The sequence below is a fragment of the Lissotriton vulgaris genome, chromosome 6 (genome assembly GCF_964263255.1).
Source record: "Lissotriton vulgaris chromosome 6, aLisVul1.2, whole genome shotgun sequence".
Lineage (NCBI taxonomy): Eukaryota > Metazoa > Chordata > Amphibia > Caudata > Salamandridae > Lissotriton > Lissotriton vulgaris.
Window position 1 is genome coordinate 1,404,511,598 of NC_141694.1, and position 22,529 is coordinate 1,404,534,126.

The 22,529-nt window shown below is 47.2% G+C and overlaps 1 protein-coding gene across 5 annotated transcripts in view; it reads left to right on the forward strand.

Annotated features, from left to right (window-relative positions):
• The window catches only part of RALGAPA2 (Ral GTPase activating protein catalytic subunit alpha 2), a 1,781,019-nt gene that overhangs the window by 193,240 nt on the left and 1,565,250 nt on the right, over positions 1-22,529 (forward strand). For all 5 annotated transcript variants that reach the window (XM_086927515.1, XM_086927511.1, XM_086927512.1 and 2 more), the window contains exon 2: positions 18,701-18,811. In XM_086927515.1, the coding sequence (XP_086783641.1) occupies positions 18,701-18,811 (111 nt within the window). The remainder of the gene's footprint in view (positions 1-18,700; positions 18,812-22,529) is intronic.

Sequence of the window (22,529 nt, forward strand, 5' to 3'; positions counted from 1 at the left end):
CACCACTGGCTCTACTATGAATCCTAGCTAGATCACCTTCTGACTAGGAGCTAACTCCGATTGACTCTCGTTGATGATTAAGCCCAAGTCCTGAAGCAGAGATATTGCCATCCTTAGTTGTTGCTTCAGCTAGGTGGGCCACTCGTTCATTATCAGTAGATATTATAGGTAGTCAGTTAATTTTATTCTCCTTGCCCTGAAGAATTCCATCACAGGTCTCAGCACCTTGGTGAAGTACAAAGGAACTAGTGTCGACCCAAAGGTGAGGGTCCTGAACTCGACTGCATAACATTATGCAATACGGAATTGTGGTGGTAGTGTTTCTCAAGAATGAGAAAACGTCCGCACATATGAGCAATACAATTCTCTAAACACGTATACGTGTATTGTAAATTATATACAATTCTTAATGTGAGGTGCTCTGTTGTCCTGTCAACCACCCACCACCAGGAGTGTTAAATTAGCAAAAGGTTTTTTTTGCTAATGTTAAATACCAAAGAAAAAACAGGCATTAATCAAGCACTCTCACAAGATATGTAATGATCCAAGTAATTGTCACAAGTTTATAGGATACAGTTCATTGATAGGAAATGGACTTCCAAAATACGGATCCAGAGCCAAGCGTTAGACTTCAAATCTTTTATTTCATAATCATTAAAATTGTTTCCAGCTTGTCCTGCCGACACGTGTTTCGTCTCTTTGGAGACTTTTTCAAGGCCAAGAAGACGGAAATAATGTACTGATATTGAACACCACGAATCTTGTTATCTAATGCAGATGAAGCCGAGTTCTATGGTCACACCAGTAATATGAGTCCTAAAAAAGATATATCTTAGGGACACAATCTTTATAGTCAGGTTCACTGGTATATAATCTTAAAAAGCATGAAGTGACATCCAGAGTAATAGTTCAGAGTAAAAGAGGATAGACTTAGTCAATTACAATTCATGCTTCGTAAAGGTGGAATCAACTTTTCTAAAATTTGAATGATGACCATGATAAGTCACTCATTAGTCGCAGCGTCACCCTGACACAAAAAGGTGTCCCCCCCCACACCCCCTTTGTCCTGAAGAAGACCCACAGCTGAGGTCTTCAATACCCCAAGAGCATCAGGGTCGAAACGTCGACGCTTATCAATTGACCTGCCTGTATCCCTCCCAGTGTCCATCCCCCCATACCCCTCAATTGACAACTATAGGGGACAGGCATATAAGACAGCGGAGGCTATCCCGCTTTGTTCTGTGTAAATAATACAACTGTTTATCAGCTTTGTCTCTTTTTCTCCAAATTTCCTTTTCACTTGAGCACCCCTTTCCCTTCCTCACTGACTATACTCTTGATAGTCTATTGCGCCGTTTAGACAACTGTTTTATTTAACTGTAAATAAATAATTGAATTTTTGATATAACAAATATACATAGTGTGGTTATACTTTGATTGCATTTGCAATTCCTGGGTTTTTCTAAATCATTTGTGTCAAACCTTTTGGGTTTTGTTTACTACTGAATATATCTCTCCCATTGTTTTGATTGAATCAATGTATGCGATTTTAACCGCATAAGTGAAAAACAAATGAAATTCATTCAAGTGCTTACTTAAATCATAGTCAAGGACCATCTTTCTTTATACCATTTCCCTGAGACACTACCACCTGAGCGGGGGAAAGAGACGGATGGCCTGCAGTGGCCATAGCTGGACGGGCTGTCGCGGCCACAATACTGTGAAGTGGGGCATTCGCCAGGTGGAAGGCACACGCCCACAGCTAAGGCGGCGAATTGAACACCGGAGTGCCTGCTTGCGGCGCGGGGCGGAGGATCGTGATCGCAGGCCCCAAGGACGCTGAAGACCTCGGCCGATAGACTGCGGCGTGCGCCTCAAACAGGGGCCCCGCTTTGCGCTGTTTCTGGGGAGAGCAGGTGGTGCGGACTGGTGCGCCCCGGCCAAGAGACCGGATACCAGGCGGACGGAGTAATAGCCCGTCCCAGGGGCACCAGATCAACCATGCAGCCCAAAGGGAGTCTTGTGACCCAGACTAACAAGATGGATAATTATGCGACAGCTAAAATGCCAACGCAGCCCGGAGGGGCGACGAAGGAGGGTACAAGCCAGGCGGAACCCTCCCTGACGTCCATAATGGCGGCAATCCAGACCCTCGGCACCAGCCTTGAGACAAAGATGGACAAGATCACGATCGAGGTGAACCTGCTCCGGGCCGACTTGGGAAAAACCACTGACCGGTCCAAAACCAACGAAGTAGACCTTATAGCCCTGCAGGAGTCGGAGAAGCGGCTTGAGGGCAGGGTCAACGAGCTGGTACACCAACACCGACAGATGGCCCTACGGCTTGATGACCAGGAAGGTAGGGCTCTGAGTAGCAACATACGCGTGGTAGGTGTGGCGGAAGGACTTGAGGGAGATAGTATGGAGCTCTTTCTTGAGGATTTGATACTCCGCCACCTAAAACCCAAGAGACTGTCGAAGCTCTTCACTGTCGAGCGGCTCACAGGGCCCTGATCCCGAAACCCAAACGAGGGGCCCTACCACGAATAATCATTGCTAAAATACTTAACTACCGAGACCGGGATGGAATCCTTCAGGCTGCCAGACAACATGGTGATTTGCAGTACGAGGGGGCCACAGTTCGCTTCTTCCCGGACTTCACGCTCCAGGTTCAGCAGGAGAGGCGCTCCTTCCAAGGGATCAAGGCAGCGCTACGAGAACGCGGAATTCAATACATGATGTTTTTTCCCGCTAAACTAAAGATCATACATGGCGGCCGATCCCACTTCTTCACTTCGCCGGTGGCGGCTCAGGAATGACTTGACACGGCGCGGATTGAGGCCCCTCCCTCTGCAGGACGGCGGACAATGGCGAGACACAGGACACCCCTCCCCGGGGTCAGCAGCAGGGGGAGCGGACGATGCTGAGCAGAGCCAACGGTCCTGGCGTTCGAGATCGAATAGTCAGCGCTGGGACTCACCCAGAGACAACACAGCGAGATGAGGACATGAACACTTGATTAGAAGCCGTCAAACAGTAATGTATAAAATGTGTTTAATGTAAGACTTGGTTGCTCCAAGGGGACAGCGTGTCTGCCGTTCCGGGGTCTATGAGCCGGGCCCACTGTTTACCTGATGCACTCCCGGCCTGAGGGGCCGAACGATCTGGGGCACCACGGGAGGACGGGGCTGGCCCGCATTTTTCCCTAGTAAAGTTTCCTCGGTGGGCTTTCACCGGGGTAGGGTTGGGCAACAGGCGCTCTGCTAATTGGGGTGGTGGGTAGTTTGGAACCCACGGAGCAGGGGGCAGGGAGGGGGGGTTTGTTTTCACAGAGGAGGGCGGGGATGTGGGGGACAGATGGGGGGGGGGGAGATGGAGTCGCTTGTTTGACAGAACCTTAAATGATTGCACTGATCACGCCTGCGGGGTGGGAACCGGGGAGGGGTGGGGAGTTGGGGGCTCTTTACGCTGGGGGAGAATCAGGGAGGGTCAGGGAGTTTGGGGTTTGTTATGGTCGTACAAAGTATATGTTCACGAAGTCTATGATAGTTCCGAGGTGCTGAGTCAGAAAACCTTGCAGAGTAATGGATATGGCTAAGAGATGGGAAAAAAGTCTGAAAATCATGAGCTGGAATGTGAACGGATTGGGGGATAGACTTAAGCGCACCATAGTCTTACAATTTATTAAAAGGCACAAGCCGGACGTAGTAATGCTACAGGAAACTCATCTGATGGGTAATACATGCCAGGCCCTCAACAGATGGGGCTACACTCTTGCAGCACACTCCGGCTTCACCTCGGGCTCAAGGGGGGTGGGAATCCTTCTACGCCGCTCACTGCCCCTACATATAGACCGCACTGAATCCGACCCGCAGGGCCGCTTTGCGGCAGTCTCAGGACGATGGGAGGGATACACATTGAACCTGCTTTCGGCCTATGTCCCGCCTGGTCTGCATGCTCGAGCCTACTCCGACCTGGGCAAATTGCTACTCTCCCTCCCCGACGGTCAGCTGGTTTTGGGCGGAGACTTTAATTCAGTGGTCTCTGGGACCCTGGACAGACGACCCTCCAGAGACCTGCCCCAAGGACAAAAATGGCTAGCTGACTTTCTTGAGGCCTTCGGACTCACGGACGTTTGGCGCCTTCTTCATCCCACAGATAGCCAATACACCTTCTTCTCTGGGCCGCATCACTCCTTCTCACGCCTCGATTACTTCCTCACCCTCTTGCAGCAAAACACTACAGTGCAAGATGCAACACTCTTAACTCGGGGCATATCGGACAACTCTCCGGTCACTACCCACATTACATTCGGAACCAGGCGAGAGGGCTGTATAGCACCAATAAACCCCTGGCACCTAAAAAGCGAAGACGTACGGAAAAAACTTGACACCTCAATTTCCCAGTATTTTGAATGCAATGTAGAATCAGTGAACTCCCCTGTCACGGTATGGGAGGCGTTAAAACTGTGGTTAGGGGGGCGGCGCTGTCAGCCATCGCGGGTAAGCGACAAGAGAAGCGCTGCCAGGTCGCGACAGTTGAGGCAGATCTCGCAGAACTTGAGGCGGAGGCGCTCGAAAACGGGGCCAATACGGTTCGCCATAAGTTGCAGATCAAGTTGGCAGAGTACAGAGCACTGGTCTCTCAAGAGGCCCAGACGGTGGCAAGGCATAAGATGGGTAGGCTGTACGACCAAGGCGACAAAGCCGGGAAACTCACAGCATGGCTAGACAAAAAGCAGCAGGCCAGAAAGGTAGTGCCGATAATACAAACGTTGACTGGGACGGTTCTTACAGAGCCTCGGGACATAGTGGACGAATTTGCTAAACACTACAAACAGGTCTATACGCGGTGTCTGACCGTCCGGAGGAGGACTCTATAGCCCTCCCAGCCGATATACGAATGCCGTGCCTGTCGGACGACGATCGGGAGGCCATTGACAGCCCACTCACGGAGGCCGAAATACAGCGTGCAATAGTGGAACTTCGTCCAGGGAAAGCTCTGGGCCCGAACGGCCTCCCAATAGAATTGTACAAGCTTAAATCTGATGTTATTAGTAAACACCTTAAGTCCATGTTCGACACCAGCAGGAAGGCGGGAATACTGCCGCGTGACCAACGCATAGCCACTATAGTGGCGATCCCAAAGGAAGGGAAGCCTAAGGAATCCTGTGCCTCCTATAGGCCAATTTCCCTCCTCAACGCTGAGCCCAAAATTCTGGCAAAAACACTCGCCAATAGGCTTAAGCCGGTACTGAGTACATTGGTTCATCCTGACCAGTCAGGCTTTATGCCTCACCGCAATACAGCCCTCAATATTCGACGCCTACACGGGGTGATCGGGCAACGCCATAAACTACAGGAGGACGCGATTGTGGTCTCCCTGGATGCCACCATGGCGTTTGACACCCTAGAGTGGCCCTACATGTTCGCTGTCCTACGCAAACTGGGCTTCGGACCCCAATTTATAGCTTGGGTCCGTCTTCTTTATTCTGAACCACTGGCACAGGTGCTGGTGAACAACAAGGTGTCGGAGGTCTTCACGTTAGAGCGAGGGACTAGACAGGGCTGCCCCCTTTCTCCCCTCCAGTTTGCCCTTTCCTTGGAACCGCTGGCAGCCTGGATCAGACAAGATGTCTACCTGAGAGGGATAGAGTGGGCGGAGGGATGGGAAGACAAAATATCCCTCTAATCAGATGATATTCTTCTATACCTCTCCAAACCCCGAAGGTCGATACTTGCTGCACTGGACATCTTCGCAAGCTTTGGTCGTAATTCCGGCTTCCGAGTCAACTGGGGCAAATCGTATCTGTACGTCCTACGCGGGAACCCCCCAAGGCTCCCCGACACATGTCCCATCACAGTAGCGGAGGACGGCTTCACATACCTGGGAGTATTCATCTCCAAGGACAAGGCTCTGTCCTATGAGCGCAATCTTCAACCGCCCCTGAGACGGCTTTCAAGGGAGGCAAAGTCCTGGCAGACCCTGCCATTGTCGCTATTGGGCCGAGCTGCCTTATTTAAAATGATGGCGCTGCCAAGGTTCCTTTACGCTCTCCAAAATTACCCTGACCTGGTGCCCAATACCTACTTTACAGCAATTGAGGTGGCTCAACGTGACCTCCTGTGGGCAGGCGCCCCACGCATTGCATTGTCCAAACTCACACTGGGATGGTATGATGGTGGCATAGCCCTCCTCGACATCCGTAAGTACTACTGGGCGGCCCATCTCGCAGCCATTAATCAAAGGACATATGGAGATGGGAATGATCCGGCCTATGGGATGGACAGATGGCTACTCCCTGGGGGGAACTATGAGACTGCACTCTACTCTAAGGCGGGCAAACACCAACTCACTGAGCCTACACAACACTCGGTACAGATATGGCACATAGCTGGGAAAAAATTGGGATGGTCCGGGGTCCTTACCATGGCTACACCTCTCTGGGCCTCTGAAAAGTTAGGCAACCTGGGTCGTACAAAAGGATTCCGGAACTGGGACCTGATTGGGATCTCCCGAATAAAAGACATCTGGGGTCCTGAAGGTATTCACACATTTGCTCACCTGCAGGACACGTACGAGCTGGCACACACCGAATACTTGAGATATCTGCAGGTGAGGCACTCCCTTCAGACAAACATTCCACCTCACACTAAACTGCCACAAAGCTCCCCTCTTGAAGACAGACTACTAGATGGGCATATGCCAGAACACGCCATATCTCTCACGTACAAAAAACTAATCAATAATCCCCCCGACCTGCTCCTTCCCTTGAAAGAGAAATGGATGGCCGATGGGTTGGAAATTGACGAGGAAGAATGGCTGTATGCTCTTGCCTCGCCCTGCGAGGTGGCGATCTCAGCCCGAATGCGCCCAATTCAACTGAAAATACTGCATAGAATCTATATATCTTGTACGAGGCTGCAACTTATGGGAAGAGGGGGGGAACGGGCTATGCAGAAGGGGATGTGGTGCAACAGGTACCTTTTTTCATATACTGTGGGGGTGTCAAAAAGTGCAAAAGTACTGGAGGAGGGTGGTGCACTGCATGCAAGAGGTGTGGGAGGTGGAGATTCGTCTAGAGGCCAAGAGATGTCTTCTCAACATCTGGGAACCCACTGACCTATCGTCCAAAGCAAAACTTTGGGTAACGCTTGGGCAAATGGTGGCGAAAAGAAATATTGCTAGATTGTGGGGTGACCCTAACCCACCGAGGCTGAGAGACTGGCAATGTGACATAGACTGGTGTATGCTGCAGGAGAAGACGGTGTATGTAACAAGAGGTTGTCCCCGTGAGTGGGTGGAAGTCTGCTCTAGGTTGAACGAGTACAGGGGTAACATCTGTGAGCCTCCTCCAACCACGCAGACTAGCTCGCTGGACATATAACGCATCTTATTACTAACTGACTCTAAGCACTTAAATTCGATTAGATATTGCTCACGCACCGGAACTGCACTGTACCTGATTGTGAAGTAACTTAACGACCAAGTTAAAGGGGAGCTTGTTCTTTGTTTGTTTCCACCCTTTTTAAAAAATAAAAACTGTTGACCTTATCATATGCACTAAACTAAAAATTGGACCTTCATCATCCTGCCTTATACCTCATGATCTCAAGTACATGCACTTTACAACGCCGCCGTACTCCCGAGTTGACGGCACAGGGGCTGTGTATCTCATGATATGGTAATAACGATGCTCTGATTGTTTGGCCGGCCCGCTGGGTTGTAGGCGGGAATATTGTATATTGTGATCTGCTAAATAAAGGTCTTAAAAAAAAAAAAGTTTTCCCTCTGGTTCGAGGTATTTGTAGTGTTAATGTTGGCAGTGATGTGCTGCTGCTGTAACATGAAGTTAAGAAGCATAATCCTTGGGTCCTGTCATGACATAGAATTGAATTTTAAGGGAGAAGCTATTGTAATTAGTAACAACATGTGTTTTCTTTTAGTGAAAGTCAAAATTTTCCAATTCCATTTAATGTGATTTGTTAAATAGTTTAGTAATGTAGATTAACACAATTGACAATATTGCCGTAATTTTTTTTTTTAATTACAGACCTTTAAGTAATGTACTCACTAAATATAAGGTTAGAGTATGAGAAAAGGAAGATAGTAAAATATTTGAGAGTATGAGATGTTAAGGGTGTGTGAGGGAGAGGTAGGTGAATCAGCTCACATGATACTTCAAGCAATGAATAAAGGTAATACAATTATTGATAAAAAGATGTGTACAGTCAGTTAACTGTTGGACCACAATTGTATTCCTGGTTATTTTGATAACTTCAGAGTGAGAAATATAAACTGTGTTTATGTAATATTGTTCTAATTCACCAGAATATATTTGCTGTTGAAGTGTATTCTGCAAAATGTAATTAATTTAAAAATTAAAATGTGCAACATATTGTAAGTAATGAAATTGATGTTTGTCCAAGGTTTCAGGATGCCAGTATCCAAATTTCAACTTTTAACAAAGGAAACGGACAGACAAGACCCAGCTTGCCATTGGCCTTGTAACCTTTGTTGTGCTTCCAGCCAAATTCCTCTTGTCAAACTTGCATTGTGGAAGGAAATAAGAGCCTTTTGGTGTTGATTTTCTCCCCTAAAGGTCTACACATTGCAATTGTTCTGTTTTTTGAAAGCTTCTGCTACACGTAAATGAATAATTATGCATTTAAAAAAGCATAAACTTTTTCATTGTTTTCACAGAAGCAAAGTTAGGGTACAAATACTATCCACCACTTGGGTTCTTTAACTGTAGCATGCCTCCTAAATTTTAAGATTTTTCCGTAAACATTGTGTTTCGTTGGAAGGGCCCTGGCATGTTGTTGATAATGTTCTTCCTGATTTTTTATTTTTTTTAGTAAAGGCCTGATTAATTTTACTTATGCATTTCACAGCAGCAAAAAAAAAAACAAATCGAACATGTGGGTCAGAACTGAAAGACCTATGACATGGTAGACAGGCCGACTCATGGGTCATCGTCCTTGTTCTGTTGTTGTTGTTCAGTGGCCTTTTCTTTAATCCTACCGTCGCATTTAGCTACTTACCTTGTTTAGATTTTAGATCAGCTACGGTTACCTCCCGGACCCCACTAGGGTCAGGTTCGGTTTCACCAGATAAGGTTTTCTGCCTCCAATTCTTTTTTAGTCCTATTGCCTATATCTATCCTTTCATTGATATATATCCTTTCATGTTTGCACTGCAAGCACTTTTCCTTCGTTAGTCTGTTAACCTCTACCTAACACCTTGCTTCTGGGCTATCCCATGCCCGAGCAGAGGGCTGCACTGTAAGGTGGTGTTTAGGTGGAGTGGGGATGTTTGGGCGGTCAGGTTGTGGAGTTTTTGATTGTATGTTACATCATGAAATGTCGGAACTATGTATACAATTCATGCACTTTTGTCTTCTTTTGTTCTTGCATTCAGCCTGGGTCAGATTCAATGCTTGAATTTAGGACGGTGATTGTTCCCCTCCCAGTTTATCATTCCAAAGCCACAGAGGGACTGTGGTAAGTGAGGGACTGTCCCTCCAAAGTCAATAAACCCCCCCTCTCAAGTGTGAAAGTATGCAAGGAGGGGTTGCTGCGTCCACCTGGAGAAGGTCTTGTTTCAGGGTTCCGGCAGTTCTGCCGGAGCGATGGTCTAGCAGACCGATGTCTGTCTCTCTCCATCAACATGTGGACAAGAATAGCCAGGGTCCGTGAGCGGCATTCTCTTTTCTCCCTTGCTCCAGGGGTGTAGGAGAGGGCCCCACTGATCTCTGTTGCTGCCGGAACATGCCTCCTCCCCTGTGGACACCTGCTGAGAGCAGCTCACAAACACTGCATCATAGAACCTGGTCTTTTCTGACACTGCATGTGATCTCCGCACTGCCTTATCGGTCACAGTCTGGGTCTACCCTGCTGGCTCAACATCCCGCTCCACTGCAAATTTTGGCCCATTTGGATGGCCTGCATTCTATTCAGGAGGCGATCGATCAGCCTATCATGGCCAACTTCCCACTCCCGCCCGCCCCTTCTGCGTGTCGTCTGTGTCCGACCTCCCATATACCTCAGCCTCACAGCACTGCTCATTGGGGGACTGGGGCCCTTCGACAGCCACTCCCAATTCCCAAGCACCACAATGCCTCTGAAGATCATGGCCTGCGTCACCAAGGACAGGCTGACAAGTTCACCCAGCCTTGCCTAGGCTGCAGATGAACAGGCGCAGCACATGCGTCCACATCTCAGATTTTTTGCCCCTGAGCTCTCCCCAGGCAGGCACAAGAGGCCCCTTTGGGATACCGTTGCACAAGTTTTCCTGGCTGTTCTAAATTAGCTTAGGGCGTCCCTTACCCAGGCTATTCAAGGCAGTTGCAATGTGGTAAAGTTTATCATACATTCTGGATTAGACATGACTGACTGCTTAGGTCATCCAATGGGTACTTCAGCGCCATGCCCGTATAAGATCTACAGGCTTCTCCAGGGTGTCCAGTCATCCTTAATGGGCTCTCGCTTTTTTTGGTGAGCAAGCACTTTGGAGCAGCTCAAGGAGACTAGTGCCACAGCATGTTCCCTGGACCTTTTTCCTTACACAAGACAATTCCACCATCAATTTCACACTCTGTGTCTACGGTAGAGGAATTCTATTTCGCCACCCCCAGACTCCTCCATCAGCCCAGCAGGTCTTTCAGCCCTTCGTGGATGGGGCCGCGGTTCTCGTAGACAGCGCTCAGTGCAGCAGGAACAACGTCCAGCTTAGTTCCCCCACCCTTCCAGCAGCTAGAAAAACGATATAGTGTGTTCTTTCCAGAACACAGCCACCTTTTTGGAGAATGATCCAATATTTTCTCCAACTGTGGCAGGCCATCTCTTTAGACATTTGGCCCTTCCAAATTGTCCATCAGTGCTACTCCCTGCTTTTCTCTCTGCTGAACTTTACACCACCATGAGTGCATATGATGGATGAACAACTATTTGTCTTATAGCAGAAAGTGCAGACCATTTTGACCATAGAGAGGTTTCCGGCCTCGGAAGTAGGAATTGGGTGTTACCCCTGTTACTTCCTTGTGCTGAAGGACGAAAGCCTTCATCCTATATTAGATCTTTGACTTCTCAACATCTTTCTGCAGAGGACATATTCAGGATGCTCACTTTAGCCTAAGTCATGTTTGCCCTAGTCTCTGGACACTGGATGGTGGTGTTGAACCTTCAGGATGCTTATTTCCTTCTCCCCGTCCTACATGCCCTACTTGCTTCCTGCAGTGCATAGTGGGTAGGAGCATTTTCAGTTGCAGCGCTCTCTTTTTGCCTCAAGTCCCCTATGGCTGTACGCGAAGTGATGATTGTGGTAGCAGTACACATTCGGAGGCTGGAAGGACCAGTCTTCCTCTACCTCGACGACTGGCTGGAGAAGGCTAACTTGCCCCATGCAGTAGTCGACCACCTCCAGACTACGGCAAACCTCCTTACATTGTCGGGGTTCACTCTTAGTATACTGAACATACACCGGACTACTTCGCAGCCACTCCTGTTCAACTGAGCTATTCTGGAAACAGTACAGTTTTGTGCGTTTCCCTGCAATGAAGAGTCCAGACATTCAGGCTATGATGGGGTGTTGCTGCTATTATACATAAAAACTTTAAGTTTGTCACTATGACTTCACTCAAATTGACAGAAGTAGAGAACATTGTCATTACACTTGATTCAAACACTGGGTCTCTTGCATTGGTGCTTGTCTATCGCCCCCCTCAGACCATGCCCTCCTTCCCACTCTCTTTAAGTGAGCAAATGGCCAACCTAGTCATGAACCATGCTAGGGTCCTTCTTATAGGGGACTTGAACTACTGGCTCAATGACGATCGCGGTGGACCACAGGCGGTAGAACTCTGAATTGCTCTCCAACTTAAATTTGGTCCAGCTTTTATCTTCCCCTACTCATATAAAGGGACATACCTTGGATCAAATTTGGTCATACAACCTTATTTTGTCTGTACCCTTGAATTCTCTTTGCATCTGGTCGGAACACCATCTGATTGATTTTACAGTTACTCTCAATAGCAGGCTCAAGACTGCTATGATGGCGGGAGGATTAAAAAGAAAGTGGAGAACCCTTGACAAACAAGGATTTATTAACACGCTAGCTAGCTCTTTACCCACCTTTAATCCCAACATTAACGCCGTGGAAAAGGACATTGTGGACTGGCTAATGTTGTCTAGTGACACACATGCCCCCTTGATCAAATTTTCTCGTACAAGACATTCTGACGCCCATAAATGGTTTACTACCGAATTAAGAGACCAAAAACTCAAGCTCCGTCAACTAGAGAGAAAATGGAGACTCTGCTAGAACATCGAAGACAGACAGCAGTTTTTGTTAGCTCGCAAGGATTATAAAAAGGCAATATTGATTGCTAAAGCTGCTTATTTCTCTGCGGGAATACTTGACGCCCACAATAAAACTAAGGAAATCTTTAAGATTGTAAATGATCTCCATAGTGATGAGAGAATATTACCCAGCCAGGCTCCTACCCAAGAGATGTGTAATTCTCTGAATAATCTTTTTCTGGAAAAAATTGCCATTCAAGGCTAGCATTCCCCCCTCTATTAATACAGAACTACTGGATGACATCTCCAGAAATTCAGTCACTATGAACCAATTCCTAGCTATATGCCCTAAGACACACTCTGACTTCATGACCCGTGTAAAGTCGGGGTCTCCCAATTATTGCTGCCCACCTTCTATCCTTAGGGACTCATTTTCGGCAATACCACATAGTATGCTCCCCCTCCTGAACGAATCTCTCGGTAAGGGGGAGGTACCCAGTGCCTTCAAGAACGCCACGATAGTTCCTCTCTTGAAAAAGCCCGGGGCAGATCCCTTGATGACCTCCAACTACGGCCCCATATCCCTTCTTAGCTAAGATCATGGAGGCCTATGTGGCCAGGTGTCTTTCGAATTTCATTGAACAAATGGATTGCAGTCTTGAATACATTAAGAGTCAATGCTGATAGGCTACCCCAGGCTCTGGTGCTTTTGGATCTGTCGGCTGCGTACAACACGGTCGATCATAACATCTTGTCGAACTGTGTCGAACAAGCAGGTATTCAAGGCCCTGCTTACAACCGGATCAAGTCTTTTCTTATAAGCAGAACTCAAGCAGTACATCTTGGTACCTTTACTGCTCCTAAAGTGACCACCTCGTGCGGGGTCCCACAGGGCTCATCCCTTTCCCCACTGCTATTCAATCTCTACCTTAGGCCCCTGATCCATTCACTAAAAAACAGGGAAATAACCATTTCCAGTTGATCTTCCCCTAGGACTCTCCTAACGCTGCCACGGAATTCCAAACCACCATGTTCCATATCCAGAGTTGCATGGATAGTAACCATTTGAAGCTCAACCCAGGCAAGACGGAACTTATGCTGCCTGGGAAGAGCAATGTCTGCTGGGGACCACATTTCTGGCCGAGCGAACTAGGTCCTCCACCTACCCCTTCCCCAACCACGTCCACCACCACCATGTCCACCAACACGTTTACCACGTCCACCACCCCGTCCACCACCCCGTCCACCACCACGTCCACCACCACCACGTCCACCACCACGTCCACCACCATGTCCACCACCACCACCATGTCCACCACCACCACCATGTCCACCACCACCACCATGTCCACCACCACCACCATGTCCACCACCACCATGTCCACCACCACCATGTCCACCACCACCACGTCCACCACGTCCACCACCAGCACGTCCACCACCAGCACGTCCACCACCAGCACGTCCACCACCAGCACGTCCACCACCAGCACGTCCACCACCAGCACGTCCACCACAACTACCACGTCCACCACAACTACCACGTCCACCACAACAACCACATCCACCACAACTACCACATCCACCACAACTACCACATCCACCACAACTACCACATCCACCACCACCACGTCCACCACCACCACGTCCACCACCACCACGTCCACCACCACCACGTCCACCACCACCACGTCCTTCACCACCACGTCCACCACCACCACGTCCACCACCACCACGTCCACCACCACCACGTCCACCACCACCACGTCCACCACCACCACGTCCACCACCACCACGTCCACCCCCACCACGTCCACCCCCACCACGTCCACCCCCACCACGTCCACCACCACCACGTCCACCACCACCACGTCCACCACCACCACGTCCACCACCACCACGTCCACCACCACCACGTCCTCCACCACCACGTCCACCACCACCACGTCCACCACCACCACGTCCTCCACCACCACGTCCTCCACCACCACGTCCTCCACCACCACGTCCTCCACCACCACGTCCTCCACCACCACGTCCTCCACCACCACGTCCTCCACCACCACGTCCACCACCATCACCACGTCCACCACCATCACCACGTCCACCACCATCACCACGTCCACCACCATCACCACGTCCACCACCATCACCACGTCCACAACCATCACCACGTCCACCACCATCACCACGTCCACCGCCATCACCCACCACCACAATGTCCACCACCACCACCTGTGACAGGTAAAGTGTCACTGGAGGGCAGGGGTAATAGGAGTGTCAACCCCGGCTGTACATGGGACATTTAAGGATGCATTGGGTGAGAAAAGACGGGAATAATGGCTAGAAGCATTACACCAGACCCAAGATACATTTTGAAGAGGCGCAATGTCACAGGGGCTCCTTTAAAAGCACTCGCAGCATCTCTACCTCACAGTGGCATACCTGCAGGAGCCACTCACGCAAAACAGGCATTGGCATAACCAATAGGTCTCTCCTTTGGGACCTTATAAGTGTTGGGTAACTAAACACTTATAAGGTCCCAAAGGTGAGACCTATTGGCTATGCCAATGCTTGTTCTCATTGTGGCTGAGACTTCCAGAAGTCAATTTATTAAGCATAATATTTGGCCTCTGACCAAAATCATGAATTTCCGTCCTCACATTAGGGAGGCAGCAGGGACTGTCTGAGAAGAGGATCCTGTGCTTGGAGCTCAAACAAGAGTGGCCATCTGCAGGATTGGCTCCCTCCGCACTCCTTATGGTTTAATTGTTAACAAGCGAATACAAGCTTGACATTGGGATGATTTCCCTATACAAATATTAATTTAAAGACGCTTGTGCAGCCTAGCTATAGCTCAGGCAGTAACCTCCGACATTTGCTGCATCTGTCAAATTACTGAGGTGCTTACAGTTTAAAAAGCTATTCTGACTGCACGACATTGGCAGATCACACTCAACCAACAAGTTAGGTCTTAAAATCAGGATTCAAACCTGCTCAGAAGGGTACATACATCCTTTTTGCAGTACACCCAATTGTGGAGAAAGGGTGTTGAAAAAGACTGAATGTTTAAACATCACACAGAGACCTCGTGATTCAGATAGGTTAATTGGGGTCAGTCTAATGAGCAGCGAGAGGAGAGGTGTAGTCCAGCGGCTAGAGCGGCTGACTCTGGAGCAGGGTATCACGGTTCGATCCCCGGCGACGGCTGCAGCTCAACTCCGCACTCTGTGACTCTGTATAGTAGTTCACTTAATGTCCTCTATGGCCCCCAGCCCCTTGAGAGCCCTAGGGCTGATATGTTTGCGCTTTACAAATACCGGATACATACTGTATAGTAATAGTTGCCTGGCCTAGAGGCCAAATTGGTTAGCAGAAGATGTTACAAAGACTGTCCCCCACATTGTAGTCCACTTGGGCTCCGTCTAGTAAAAGCCATACTGTTGCCTCTTGGGCCATGTGGCTGGTTCACTTTGTGCTCCGAGGTTTAATTTTGCAATCTGATCCTTGTGAGTGATGTCTTAATTTTACACTTCCCAACCATCTTTTACCCACACTGTGCCTGGGTGGGGTCTGCGTTTTCCCTTCTGACGAGCAAGACCTGTCATTTACCTTACCCACTTTTCAAATTCGCTATTGTGCATGTCAACACCACAAGCCAAGGATCCAGCCTCTCAACAACGTTGCTGCCTTTTAGCTCCTTTACCTCACCTGCTTTGTCTGTGTAGGTCCCTACAGAGTTAACAACATAATAGCAGATGGAAGTGCACAAACCTTCCCTGCTAAAAGAAATGCAGTTTTCTCACTTGTACAGCTGATATAACTAAGATCCTGGATGTGGGTCTGATTTGGACGGTCTTAACAGGAACCCTGGCCACGCCTCTGTGATATTATTCGAGACTTCGCTAACCTCAGGCATCACATAGGCTTGGGATGACAACAGTGATAACTGGAAAAAATTAGATGTATTTTGTTGTCGGTTGGTTTGATTGACATTGCAATCTATATTCATTCTCACTAATTTCATACCAGGTTCCGTTCTGGAATCAATGAGACTGCAGCCTGTCTTAGCTGATTTTGTTTCTTTTTATTTAACCAACAATTTCAGATTGTTTCAAAATATCGACTTATAATCATTTTATCACGTATGGTTCACGTCCTAGTGTCCTCTGACGCTCGTGCTTTCATATTATAATTGTATGTAATTTTCAATGACATATACTTCCATTAACCAGTCAGACACGGATCTTTCCAGTATATGTTCACAAATAAACTTGTCAATATGAACAAACTTCACCTCCCCAACAACATCGTTTAGGTGTGGTGTGTCTTGTTCTACATATTACATTCTTTTCTATGATGCTTATCTGGGTATTTCAAAGCAATATGTATCCCACATGTCTCCACCGTTCTTTTCAGACGGTTCTTTCTCCCACCGTTTCTCACCCTTCTGATGAGCGCCATTAAACTGTCTGTCAGTGTTATCTTAATTTGACATATATATCTAGCATCATCAGGGTTTCAAGGAACCTTATTATTCTTATAACCGTGCACAAAGGTGTAATTTACTTTGGCCCAGGTATGATTAGGTGTTCCCTGAGCTCCATTGTTTCTTAACTACATAGTGCCTGACTCCCTGCTTCTGCCAATCGTGCCATTGCTTATATTTTTTATTTCACAGGAGGGGCGGGCTTGTACTGGAGTCCCAAACCTTTGTTATAACCCTCCTGGTCAATTGTAGTGAGGGATCTAAAAATTTAGGGCCAACTTTCTCCTTCTTGGACTGTTGAAAAAGACTAGGAACCAGCACTCAACCCTGCACATTTAATTCAACTCATTTTCATTAAGCCCTCTGCCCAGATCCATCTCCCATTTTTAGCGTATCTCTCCCAGCGCTATCCCACTGATTCAGAGAAGTGCCCTATGCAGCCAATTTATAAATGTTCTACTTTTGTCCCGTGGTGAGCAGTTAGTGTAGTATTTATTCGTATGTGGCTCTGACTCTGTGATCTTCCACTATCTGCACACCCTTGGTTTTTTTTTAAAATTATTTTTTATAAAGAATACAATCACAACCGTTGTTACAGGGTTAGCCTAGATGAGTAGTAGTTGTTTATACATTGGTGTTTACATAGCTAGCCCCTACTTTTGTTCTTAATGCCCCATTCTTCAGAAACTGGTGCCTACGAAATCCAAACTCGTACATCAGTATCTTGAGTGGGACCAGTTTTCCAGCAATAAACAACTCCCACAGTTGAAGCCCCAGCTCTCTCATATCATGTGTAGTTGTCTGGCTGTGTAGAATTCTTTCAATTGGGAATTCCTACCGGTGGAACCACCGAGACATATCCCTTGCACAGTGCCCCTCCCACTCCCCCATCTTATCCCTCCCACTTTTTTCCTCCGTAGCATTCTAGGACCACCATCACTGATAGGTGGCGTTACTGCTGTACTCGGGCATTTGGCAGAAATGGTCTAGATCATATTAATTTGCTAATCTGGTTCATCACATTTCCTTCTTCGATCAGGTGTTGGCCACTCTACCACCGGGCTGCCCATGGTGTCCATAAACTGCCCCTTTCATCGGCACCTTCAGCTTCAATGCGACCCTGCATCAGCCTGCAATCTATACCAGTTCTCCTAATAACACCTCTTAGTCCCTACAAAGCCTCCTCGGAAGCAGCAGTGGTAGATGGGTGAAATTCAATTAGAGGAGATGGAGAGCATTTCCATTTCGGACAGTGAAATCTGTCCTGTGACTGCTAACTGGAATATCTTAGAGGTTGGAGATTTCAAAGCAGCTAAGGTGGTACCCAAGTTCTCTTCCAGAAACTCTAATTCCAAATAGTGTATCCCAGGTACAGTAAAGTGATTGATTGATTCTGACTTGACTGAAATGACTGATACCCTGTGCTGTCCATCCTATATTTTCATATTCAAAGTATATGCAACTGTGATGCCAGAGTCAAAGAATGTATATTTAGTCTGGGACCTTTGCGACAGAGCTCTGTACTGGTCAATGTGATTGACACGCTGTGTTTAAGAAATTGCTGCCCAGAGGAAATGATCCAAGCAGCCACTGTTTCACTGGTTGAAATTCCGTATAATTTTTCTATGAACATTTACTTTGAGATTGGTGTTCTGGACCTGATTATTGCTGTCTTTTTCATGTTGGTGCTGTAAGCCTGCAGTCTGAAGTAGAGTACTATAATGTATTTCATTGGTCCCTACTATATATTTCTGGGATATTTACACTTGTCTTTTAGATGCAATTCTTTAATGTGCAAAGATTACTCTGGCAATTAGGCAGATTAAATAAATATATCAAGCATGATTCATTTTCACATGTTTTATTAGCACCTCACCTTGTTCATAATTTCTTTTTTTAAACTGTTTTTCAGATATCTTGGAAAGAGGTGACCGCAAGCAATTTTTCGAAGCGCACTACTCTCAGATTTATTTTATCTTCTATGAAAATTTCGTAACACTGGAAAATAGCTTAAAGCTCAAAGGTACTGTTGTTTTATCCCTGTATTTATAATTTTTTTAGATTGCTAAATGAGACTGCTTCACTCGTTTCAGAGGTGCTACAAACAAAAAATGACTGTTTTTTTAGCCGGTTAAAACATGAGTGTTTATTTCAGATTAAAATCCCTAAAATCCCTATGCTATGATATCACTTTAATACTATATTCAGAGTCTTTGTGCTGCCATTGGGGATTCCTGTCACCCCAATGTTCTTAATTAATGCTGGCTGGTCAGAAAGTGGATCCCCTGCCGCCTTTGATGCCATGAAACTAGTGCATTCTCTTCTTAGCATGCGAGACTTTTTGGGCATATGGACAAATTATTACCGCCCTTTGTTTAAAATGTTGTTTGACACGTTCTAGAAAACGAAACCAGTTTACAGATAATGTAGGGACAGCACGATAAGATATTAAAGCAGCTGTTGATCATAAACCCATTTATTGAATTTAACGTGGTCAAATAAGGGCCAAACTGAGCATAGGGGACCCTGTATATTTGAAACAACAAAGGATTGCATTTGAAAATATGCAACGTTGCAATTTCTCACTGTGGGGGAGCCTGGAAAGTTGATATTTCTGATAATAATGTTACGATGGAACCAGTAATATTTCGTTTGAACTATAGCTTCACATGTATTGTTGCAATTGGGTGCTTTATGTGCCTCAATTCAAATATTATAATTCTATATGTAAATTACTCTTGACATTAAAACCACTGGCACGTATTGCCTACAATCAATCTCGGGCATTCAGGATATTTATCAGAGGAGCCAGTAACTCCTAAGCCTTTTTTAGGTGCCAGTAATTTTAGACAGGTATAACTTGATAATTGCTTAAATAAAAGCAGATTCGTTTATGTATCAAAACTAAAGAAACCGTTATGTACTTTGTTGCATTTAGCTCATCCGAGTTTCCAAATTGGTAACTCACTAGCAAAATCCCTTCCCTCCTCAACACCGCCTTTCATTCCTCCCTCCGATCATCTCTCCTCCTTTCGACATCAGACACCACATGTCCATTCTCACTTTTTACACTCCTTGCCACTCTACCATCTACCTACACATACTCTTTCCCACTTCCACACACATATATACATCTTTCACCTTTCGATCCACCTCACGCTACATCGACTCTCACATGCTCTCCAACTTTCTCTAGTTTCTTACCCCATCAGCACTTTCAGTATTTATGAAACCGTTATTTAAATCAGGAGTTGCCCTTTTTTTTGCAAATTGAACAATACACAATTTTGTAAGATACCACACCTTCTAGAATTGGTTGGTAACCTGCCCATATTTGGGTTTTTCACTTCTAACTTTTTGTTACTTAGTTAAATTACAATTATCTAGTGCTCTGTACTGGCCAATGTACTGCTCCAGAGCACCATCAAAGAGAAATGCATTTGGAATGTAAATAAAAGTTTACATAAGCGTAATAGCCTATAGGGAACTTTTAAACCAGACCCACTCCTCTAAGGGGCACCAAGGGTTCAACAGTGTATCACATTTCTGGCTCTGTTGGGCCTGCTCCCTCCCTCAAATTCTTGTTTTAAATTTGAAGAATATGTCACTGGAAGATACATTGCAGAGGTGCCATGGAACCAGTGGTTGACTGACCGCTCACTCTCCAGATCCAGCTCGAAGCCCCTAGATCCATGAAATCTTCAATGAGATCCCAAGGGTAAAAGAGATGGAAAGAGGGAGGTGGAGCTTGCCTGGCTCCAAGATGGCGGCTCATCTGGGTTGCTCCATGAGATCAGCCTACTATCCAGCATAATCCTGGCACCTATCTAATCCTCTTTGGCCCCAAACGAATCTATTTTATCCCCTGAGCATCCAACATCACGAGTTGCCTTGAAACTCTGGCTGAGAACGCAACCAGGACGCCGGAAACATCGCAGTCCCTTGGGGCGGCAGCTGGCATGGCCTTTTTCGCCGGTGAGTGACTGGGCCTGACCCCGCGGCTGATGGCTGCTCAGTGGCGGTGGGGTGGAGGAGAGCCTGAGGTGCTGCGGCGGAGCTAGTCGCTCGCTGGCCCAGTGAGCGCAGTAGTTTTAATGAGCTAGACCCGCCTAAGGGCGTGATTGTGTTGCCGTGTGAGGTTGCCGCGGTGGGAGTAGGCCCTCTGTGAGCCAAGCGGATGCCCGACCTAGCGGCATAGAACTGCGGAGCCCCTGGGCAGAGGTAAGGAGGAGCTGACTGGATTGCCACTGGGAGGCCTGGACTACCACCATTGTACTCATGGACACGCGCCAGTTCGGGCCGTGCCTCCCCGCTGCAGTATACAGCCTCGCCCAGCATCACCTATAGAGACACTCCATTGCTGCCTCTAGCACTTTCAATCCTGCCGTGGCTATTGGACCCCCCGTTGGGTGTAATTCTCCTGGAACCTTCAGTATCGTAGCTGCTCGGCAGCCTTTAGGGCACGCACAGTAGCTGATCTGTCCCTACTGGACTACTGCATTGGCAGACTACTTCGGTCCTATGTGGTGCTCTGCGGAGAGTGGTAAGCTATAGCTGACATATCTGTTCATTGCCTGACACTGCACAAGTCACAGTGTATGCCCTGCCTTGCTATGTTGCATCCTTCAATAAACTTAGTGCGGAGTGATCATTAGAGGTGACTTGTGTGCCCTTATCTGTGGTGGTTATCATCAGCAAGTACTACAGCACCCTTGGAAGGGACCAACATGGGTATACCAGACAGATCACAATCTAAACTCTTATTTGAGCCGCGCAAGACACCCAAGCACAAAGAGGCTCCCATCGATGCAGTGGATTCGGGCTCGAAGTCCACGGATCCCAATATAGATTGGGACTTAAAACAGATCCTGGCGGCGATGCAACGCAGCTTCTTGATGATTATTGGAAAAATGTATGCCCTCTCTTTCAGGATGACAGAAAGATTAGATGAATAAGCGGAGAGGCTAGACACTGTGGAGTGTCTGAAGCAGAAGACATAATAATAATTGCGGAGACAACAGCGCATACCTTGCGGCATAAGTAGGCAGCATGAGTAGGCAGACACGCTAAAGGTACATGTTCTTGATGACCACGCGCTGCTAAAATAGATTTGGGCCTAAGTGCCCTAATTTTACCGTTTGTGTCTTTTTCCCACAGCTGACTGGTTTTAATTTTGTCTTAACCTCACCTTGTGTTTTAAACTCACATGCGGTCTTAACCACTAGTTTTAAATCTTACCTGCTCCTGTTTCTTCATAATCTTGCCAGCATCAGGCCCTGCCCTGGTCCGCCGCGGCTGATGGCGCCGATTGAGTGGAAGGCGGGACCTTAATCCTGTACACATTTCCAGTCGCGGAAGGTGGCGGTCTAGTCTTTCGAACAAAACAAACAGTTGAGAAAGGGTCCTAGGGAATATTTTAAGACCTCGTCTGGACACAGCCCCCAATTTTAACTATACTACATAAGAAATGTCCACAGGTCTGAAAAAAACTACCTCAATATAAAAGCAAACCTACGACCAAAGACTAAAGAATCTAAGTGTATGTGAGCAAAGAATTCTCCTCCAAAGTAAGGATACCCATCAGTCACCACTCGGTACCGCCCTGGTCATCATCTGGGACTCCTTAAGGCATTACCATCTTGAAAACATAAGTATAAGTGATGAAAATATGACCTGATGGAAATGTCCTACACCGACTTATGGATCACTAGATGGTCCCTACATGCTAGCTGGTAGTGATG